This window comes from Plasmodium fragile (genome assembly GCF_000956335.1).
Source record: "Plasmodium fragile strain nilgiri unplaced genomic scaffold supercont1.52, whole genome shotgun sequence".
NCBI classification, from domain to species: domain Eukaryota; phylum Apicomplexa; class Aconoidasida; order Haemosporida; family Plasmodiidae; genus Plasmodium; species Plasmodium fragile.
The window spans coordinates 94,142-102,732 of record NW_012192632.1 but is presented as its reverse complement, the minus strand read 5'-3'; the positions used below and the strand labels follow the sequence as shown (position 1 = coordinate 102,732).

Here is an 8,591-nt window from a genome sequence, read left to right as displayed (position 1 = left end):
CTCCATTTCGCGTTTTCATCATTCGTGGCCAATATGGGGGTATGCACACGTTTTTTTGCTTTCAGCTTTTTTCAGCACTTTTTTTTTAAATATTTTTCTGACTGTTTGTTTTTTGCTTTTCTGCCTCTCGTGATTGTTCGCGTTTGTTATTCGACATATGTGCACTTTGGGGAGGTGGTCGTTTTCCCACGTCGAGTATATCCCATGCGGGCACATCATTCCGAATGGCAAAGGGGGAAGTGGCACCAACTGTGAGGCGGGTGAGGAATTAGAAACGGCACGGATTGGCAAACGAGTCCTCTGCGGTGTGTTAACATATTTTAAACACATATTTTTAGTGCCTTTTTTTTTTTTTCTTTTTTTTTTTTTGGCATACATTTTTGCACTGAAAAGTTGGAGAGAAGACTGAAGTGGGGGAAGCATTTTTATATATTTTTTTTGTTTTTCCCCACCTTGACGACAAATTTTTGTGGTCCCCAAGGTATAGGAGGTATACACCCCACGCCATAAGATGATATGACTCGGGGGATATTGCACATATGAAAGTGCTCTTGTTCACAGGGTGAAAATTGTTGCGTAGATTCCCCCACCTGTGTAGCTATTTCCGCGTTGATAAAATGTTGTTAAGTAAAATGTGATCGAGTCCTCTGTCCCAAATTTGTCAGTACAAGTTAGCCAAAAAAACAAAAAAAAAAAATTCCCCCATTTTGCCTGCACATTTTGCGTGCACATATTATGCAACTGTATTTTTTTGTGCATGTTAATCTAGGACGAATATCCCCCTTGGGAAGAATCAACAAGGAATATAAAAAAAAAAAAAAAACGTTGTGTATGAATTGTGAAGGGGGCGCTGTGGAGGAAATGCTTCCCGGAGACGCGCTAGCAGAGTGGTATCTGAGGGAGAAGCGAAGTCACGGCGCTACAACGCTTCACACTCCCATTTGTATGCGCATCGGCCCAAGGGGAAGGGTAGCCACTTCGCACTAGTTACACCACTTCACACTGGGAGTTGTACGCCTCTCCAGAGTTACCACTTTGTCATGGTGGGGAGATTGACCCGTTTGGCGGCACTGCTCGTGGTGCTGACCCTGCAATGCCTGCGCATAGGAGCGATAGAAGTTTACATCAGCGTGCGGCCAAACAAAATCAAATGCTTAAAGGAGCGAATTAACAAAGACACCCTTGTTGTGGGGAAATTCAAAACAGAAAACAAAAGTGTACCCATCTCCATATTTATATACGACACAGACATACATGAAAGAACTTTTAACTTCCAGAAGAGATTGCCTATATTTGAAACCATTAATGAGTACGACATAAAGACGGCCTTCACAACCTTCCATGTTAATCTAGGACGAATATCCCCCTTGGGAAGAATCAACAAGGAATATAAAAAAAAAAAAAAAACGTTGTGTATGAATTGTGAAGGGGGCGCTGTGGAGGAAATGCTTCCCGGAGACGCGCTAGCAGAGTGGTATCTGAGGGAGAAGCGAAGTCACGGCGCTACAACGCTTCACACTCCCATTTGTATGCGCATCGGCCCAAGGGGAAGGGTAGCCACTTCGCACTAGTTACACCACTTCACACTGGGAGTTGTACGCCTCTCCAGAGTTACCACTTTGTCATGGTGGGGAGATTGACCCGTTTGGCGGCACTGCTCGTGGTGCTGACCCTGCAATGCCTGCGCATAGGAGCGATAGAAGTTTACATCAGCGTGCGGCCAAACAAAATCAAATGCTTAAAGGAGCGAATTAACAAAGACACCCTTGTTGTGGGGAAATTCAAAACAGAAAACAAAAGTGTACCCATCTCCATATTTATATACGACACAGACATACATGAAAGAACTTTTAACTTCCAGAAGAGATTGCCTATATTTGAAACCATTAATGAGTACGACATAAAGACGGCCTTCACAACCTTCTACTCTACCTCCTACTCCTTCTGTGCATATAACAGTTCGAATAAAGTGTTGGATGTACTGTTTGAAATAAAGCACGGGACGGAAGCAAGGGACTATGCGCAAATAGCAAAAACGGAACACCTGAATGAAGCTACCATATACTTAAAGCAAATCGTTGACCAAATGACTAGCTTCCACTTGAATTTAAAACGAATTAAAGCTTCAGAGGAGAATGAAAAGAAGGCCAGTGACAAACTCAATGACACCCTCATGTGGTTCTCTCTCATGAACATTTTAATTATTATCGTTGCGGCCATCATCCAGGATTTCTACTTTAAGCGGTTTTTCACGTCCAAGAAGATTATCTGACAGGGGTGTAGCACTGGAGTAGACACGGGTAGCGACGCGCAGCGATGCACCCCCCTACGCCATCCTCGAATTCGTTGGACCCAGTTTTTACACCGCCTTACATGCAGAGGAGACCCCCTGCGGAGCCAAATGGCGAGCACAATGGGAGAATTTGCCCCCCATTTTTGTGCCCATTTGCCGCGTCGCTTTTCTGCGTCGCTTTTACGAGGATGGCGCGATTGTGAACCGCCCTACCTGGAGATTGCCTCTTTTTTTTTTTTTTAAGTCATTAAAACGTTAAAAAAAGTAATTTTTGAAGAACCCCTCACACGAGGGCAAATAAGCTATAGTGCGTGACAAAAAAAAAAAAAAAAAGCATGAAAATACAACAGCGGAGGAGCGTTTCAGGGGAAATTTTATTTTTACCTCCTGCAGTTGCTATCCATTTGCGGAAAGTAACCTCAATGCTGGTGCACATTGACCTGCACGTCGGGCAGGCTGACTTCCCTTCCCGCACTATCAGTAGCGAAGATATGCAGCACGTAGGTACTCGCCACTGCATCTGCACCTGCACTTGCACCTTCCTTGAACAGCTCCTGCAAAATAACGGAGAGTTTCTTCCTTCCAGAGTGTCTAAATGAGGGCAACTGAAATTTTGTGTAAATAATTTTGTCCCTCACCCCAATTGTCTGAATGGACACACTGAAGAGAACCTCAAGACAAGTCACCAGTTCTTCCAACGTGACGTCTTCTCTGGTTTCTTTGCTCCTCATCTTTATAAATGCTTTTGCTTCGCTGCTCATTTTCTCCGTATTTTTTTTCACTTTTTTTAAAGTGTTCACTAAATCGGCTAGTGTTTTTTCCACCTCCGCCTTGGACGACTCTCCTCCTGCGTTTCTGCTCTGGTCCATCAGTAGCTGCACGTTCTTTTTTATGTCGCGAATGTGTACATGTGTCTGGTGAAGAGACGCTTCGTCTTCGGATGCGGTGCCCACGGTGTGGAGGTCCTCCAGGATGGAGTCTGCCAATTTGGTTACCTCTTTCACGCCGTCATCCAGGCTAACATTGTTCGCCCCCTTAGCAGCATCGTCATTTGCGCCGCTCAACACGCCGCGGATCGCCGCAGAAGGCACTTTCTGCGCCATCTTCCGCAACGCCCTACTAGCCTCGGCCAGCTGCCCCTCCACGTGCTGCTCCCCACTTCGGTAGTAGAACGGACCAACGGGCAGTCCGCAGTCCCCCACGGTGCACCCTCCACTGCCCTTCCTCCTTCCCCCTCTAGGATAAATATTAACATAGAGATAGTTCCAAACGGAAAATTGAAATTTCCTCATCAATTCTGACGGGGCGTTTTCATACGACAAAGGAGGACACACACTAGTGAGCTGAGAATGGGTAAAAAAATTATCTTCCAGGTTCACATAATTGTTGTTAACTGCGCTTGACAGGATTTGAAGCTCATCGTAAGGCACGTTAAAAAAAGAGAGCAACGCTTTTCCGTTTTTCCTAATGTAGACCTTCCTTCCGTATGTGTAAATGGTTAGGTCCTTGAGTTTTTCTTCACGAAATTGAGTTAGATCCTCGGGGGGGGCTCCCTCAGGCATTAGCGGCTGGCTGGTTAGGTGGCCTCCTCCCCCTACCATTTGGTTCCTTCCCATTAGGGCTTTGCTCCCACGCGAATGCATCAAATGGGCCAGCTTGTACAACTCGAGGGACGCCAGAGCTGAAATGGCTGAAACGACAGTGACGATCGACGGCACGATGTTGTTACACACTTTAAAAAACTCCAGCATGGGAAGCTGCGGGAAATTGTAATTTTCGTTTCGTACATTGGTTAGGCTGAACACAAAGTTGATGTCGTCCTTGTCGTCCTGCAGGTTACAAATCAGGGGCGTGAGCAGCGAGACTTCTTTGCGGCCGCTGGGGGGGGCATCCGCCTGCCCCACTGCTGCTTCTGTTCCCGCTTCGCCCCTCTGCTGCTGCACCCACCGTAGAGCTAAAAGCAACACGGGGTTGTTGAACACACCGAAGAGCTCCTTCTCTATGGAGGCATAGAACTGCTGATCGCTATTCCTGCGGATGATGGAGAGAAAATACAGCAGCCGCTTCACATCCACGCGCAAATTATTCTTCGAAACAATTTCTCCTATTGCGTCCTCAAAGGAGGGGCATTTGGAGCCTCCCACTTCCTCATCCTTAAAAAAGAAGACACCTCTATGCTGACTTTTCTCGCTAGCCAAAACGTCTGTCAAATTTTTTAAAACTTTTTTAAAATTTTTCAACGCACACTGGTAGAAAAGCAAGTGATTTTTATTTTCCCGATGGAACGAAACCGGCTTTGGCAACTTCTGAACTTCTTCAAAGTACTTGTGCAATTCTGCTTCGTTGTTTTTGAGCAAGTGAGTAATATTTTTCACAAAGGTGTTTTCCCAAAGCAGCTGTACATTTTTGTGGACCTTTGGATTGAAATACATTTTTGTTAATTTAAAAAAGTGAAGCAAATTGCTCACGTTGTCGTAGGTGCATATATGCCCAATAAAAGAAACAGGGTCATTTAAAAATTTATTCATTTTGATCACATTATCGGTAAAATAATGATTGTAAACGCTTCTTGCAAATTGAATTACATGCTTAGGGTTTTTAGGGAAAGATGTAATCGTGCACGAGTTATTTGCCTCCTGGTCGACTTCCCCCTCGATCGAGTTACTCGTATAAGTCTCACTTGAGAAGGGGATAACTATTTGGCTACTTCCCTTCAGACCCTCTATGCCTGCTTCGACCACTGGAATGGAGTTCATCACACAGAATGTGTCGCACACTGCTCTGCTTTGGAAATTGTCCAAACAGAGGATGCACACAATGGGGGAGGTGCTTCTTCTGTTAGGCGATCTTTGTTTTATTTTTTCCTTCCCATTAGTTCCTTCCATGCAAGTAATACTATTTATGTGTGTCCCCTTTTGGTCATTACTCATCGAGTTAGAAAACAACCAATTCAGAAGCAAGCCTCGGTTCCCCAAGATGGACTCATCCACCTTCATTTTCACAAAACCACAGTTCACATTTGGGTCTAACTTCTTAACATTCTCTGCAGCCACTTGGCACTTCAACTTTCCCACGTCTTTTGCACTGAACAGAAACTGCCTAGACAAGTTGGATTCTTCAATCAGGTCGTAATCGACCACTTGGATACGCCCCCCAGGGGATATGTCCCTACGCGAGGAAACCCCCATCAGTGCCAGCAGCTTCAAAAACTCACACCCCAAGGCACCTGACCCGATAAGCAAAACATTCAGGTCGTTCAGAAATTTCTGAAATTGGGGCCCAAAAAAATTCAACTGATGCATGTGCCTTCCGTGATACTTGTGAGTAATTTTGGAAAAGGGAAATAAATCTCTCTTATCGAAAAAAAAGGTCTGGTAAATCGGTTTGAACTTGCCCGTTACACCTTTTAAAATTTCTTGCGTTACCAAAGATCCAAAAAATGCAGAAAATGGCGACAATTCGATGTGTGCAGCTGAACAAAATTGATTTACTACCTGAACGTTCATATTTTTTTTTTTTTTTTTACACCAGTTTTGAAACGCTTGAATATCCTCTGGGGTGAATATTTTCTCCCCCTTCTTATGTTTTATCATTTCATCGTAACATAGAAAGCACACCTCTTCGTCGCTCACTTGGTCTCCTTCATCTTGACGTCTAAACAACGCCATGAGGAGAGACCACGGTGCATAGCTTTTTCCCCTATCTAGTTTTCCCTGCACACCATTTAAGTATTCCTCCAAACTTTGATAATTTAACCTGACCTGTTCAGGCACTTTGTTGATACTTATATTGCGGGGGGAATTTTTCACAAGCATTTCTTGCACACACTGATTGCCGCTTTTTCGTTGGAGCGTCTTCCTCAATTTTTCAAACAGATGGATACCGAGATGCTGGCTCTTTTTTTCTACATACTGTACAACTCGGAGGGAGAGCACACACCGCGCAAACGTGTCCAATGCATTTTTTTTTTTCAAAATGTTGACGCGGATTTTGTTACTTCTCTTGCACACGTCTGTAATTTCGCAGGGAATATTCACCACCTGCTGATCTCCTTTTTGCACACGTAGAATTAGGACATCATTTTCGCTCAGGTGGACGTCCCTATAGTTGGGCAGAAGATGAAGGACGACGTGACCATCGCCCTCGAGTTCCACTTTGCTTATATCGTACGAGTCGCCATTGCTGTTCGAACTGGAATAAGAAAACTGTCCAAAGTCGACAAAAATACGCCCAAACAGACCCACTGTATTTACACAAATGAACTTGTTTTTCTCCTTTTTCGCACTGCCCCCTCTGCACAGATTACTCAGTTTTATGTTAAACTGCTCACTTTGATTTGCGGACACAACTACGTCGTAGTGTTGCACCGCATTTTCAACATTTGTGACCACTTCAATTTTGCAGTTGTCACTCAGCTTACGCATGTTCTGCACACAAGCTATGCTTTTTTTTTCCTTGTCTATAAATTTCTTCTCGCAAAAGAAGAGATTATCTACATCATCCACGCTCAAAATGTCATTGTCATATATTCCTATTTCCTTCACTCCGCAAAGGATTAAATTTTTGCATATTTCGCTACTTACTCCGTTTAGGCCGATGACTAATATTTTGCTCTTTCGAATTTTTTTTTCTTCTTCATATCCGTGTGTGTATATTTGTCTGCTATATTTTTTTTCCTTCTGCAGGAGTTCCACGTCATTCGGTGCTTGAGTTTCCTCATGTGGATGGTCTGAATCACAGTGTAGTACTTGATGCTTGGTCGCTTGTCCCTTTGCCCGTCTTGTGCTATAATTCATACGGTTAGCAGTGTCACACAGACTAGGCTTTTTCTTATCTCGCCCTTCTGTGTGTTTGCTTAACTGTGGCCACTTCTTTGGGGCGTCCCCGTGTAGACCATCCCTTAGGCCACCTTGGAAACTTCCCCCCTTGGCATTTTTAAAAGTGCTAGCTACATTTTCAAGTAAGCACTTTTGGGTAGGGGAACAATTCTTCGATTTGTTATCCTCGCTTTTTACTTGTATGTTACAGAGTTTGCTCAAAGGTTGTTTACTCCCTTTCCATTTTGTCCTCCTTACAGCAAAGTGTGCCCTTTGTAGATTCTTTTTGTTGCTGAAAATGTCATAAAGGGGGAATGACAGCCTTCCACTATCAACCTTAACCGTGTTGTAATTTGATATGCGACAATAGGACGGGATTGCTGTGTGTAAGATCACCCAAAGGATAAAAAGGCAGAATTGTTTCGAAACAAAATTCATAGTTTTCACACCTCATGTAGGTTATTAAAATTAAGTGGGTGAGCGAAATAAGCCCCTTATCTTATTCTGGTGGGGGGCGTAAAAAAAAGAAAATGAAATTATACTTTGTGTCCCCGTCCATTTTTACGTCCGCTATTTGTAAGGAGTACAACCTGGGCGAGTTATTCGTCTCCCCAATGGGTTTCCCTATTTTTGCTCTATCTCATGTGAGCGCTTCCACTGGCATTTTTCTGCACGCCAGCGTAGAGTGTATTTTTATCCAATCGATTAGCTTGATGCCCGCTGATTCTTCCTCCCACTTCTTTTGATTTATGCAAAAGTTGTTCTTACGAAGGTGCCACAATCAATATGCAGCAACATCGCGGACACAGCATTATGGGAACAGGTCGTCTTTTCATCTTTACACCTGCGCTGTGAATGGCATAAGTTCGTTCTCCTCCCTTTTGTCATTTATTTTTTATTGTTTTTTTTGGCGCGTCTGCTGGGAGTAACCCCTCTGTGGGTATCTCCTGCTCGTGTATCTGTTCCGGCAGATCAATCCCCTGTATTCTGCGTTGTTATCTTTTTCCGCTTTTTTCAATTATCCCCTCAAACTGTTCAACTCTGTCGTCGCGAGATGCCTTTATTCTTTCTCCCTCCCTTGTTGAAACGCCTCATGCTTGAATGTGCACTCTGACACGAATTCGGCATACGATTCGGTCAGTTACTCGTGTAAAACTTCCCCAATGGAGTTCCCTCACCTCATATTATGCTCCCTCTTCAGCTTTGGGGGATTTTCCTTCTTAAAGCGCATACCCTCATCTATCTACGTTAATCACATGCGCTCTTTTTTCAACTAGGCCAAATAAGTCCACAATTTAGCTTCTTAAAGAAAAAGCCGGCGAATTTTTTTTTTTTTTTTCCCTCGCTTGTTCAGGCAAAAGTGTATTTTTTTTCTTTGTTTTCGCTACCTGTTCAGGTGAATATTTTTTTTTGCATTATGCACATAGGCTCTCCTTTTTTTTTTTTTTTTTTTGGAACCCAACTGTGCATGCACATACATT

General features: G+C 43.7%; 2 protein-coding genes across 2 annotated transcripts; one reads left to right on the top strand and one right to left on the bottom strand.

Annotated features, from left to right (window-relative positions):
• Nucleotides 1–1,040: 1,040 nt before the first annotated feature.
• AK88_04045 (uncharacterized protein) lies at nucleotides 1,041–2,272 on the top strand (the record flags this gene model as incomplete). The annotated part of the gene is made up of 2 exons (XM_012481655.1): nucleotides 1,041–1,494; nucleotides 1,692–2,272. 2 exons carry the CDS (start codon nucleotides 1,041–1,043, stop codon nucleotides 2,270–2,272), a joined length of 1,035 nt encoding a protein of 344 aa, XP_012337078.1.
• A 440-nt stretch (nucleotides 2,273–2,712) lies between these two features.
• On the bottom strand, nucleotides 2,713–7,548 carry AK88_04044 (uncharacterized protein; the record flags this gene model as incomplete). Its single annotated transcript, XM_012481654.1, has 1 exon — nucleotides 2,713–7,548. One exon carries the CDS (start codon nucleotides 7,546–7,548, stop codon nucleotides 2,713–2,715), a length of 4,836 nt encoding a protein of 1,611 aa, XP_012337077.1.
• Nucleotides 7,549–8,591: the final 1,043 nt, after the last annotated feature.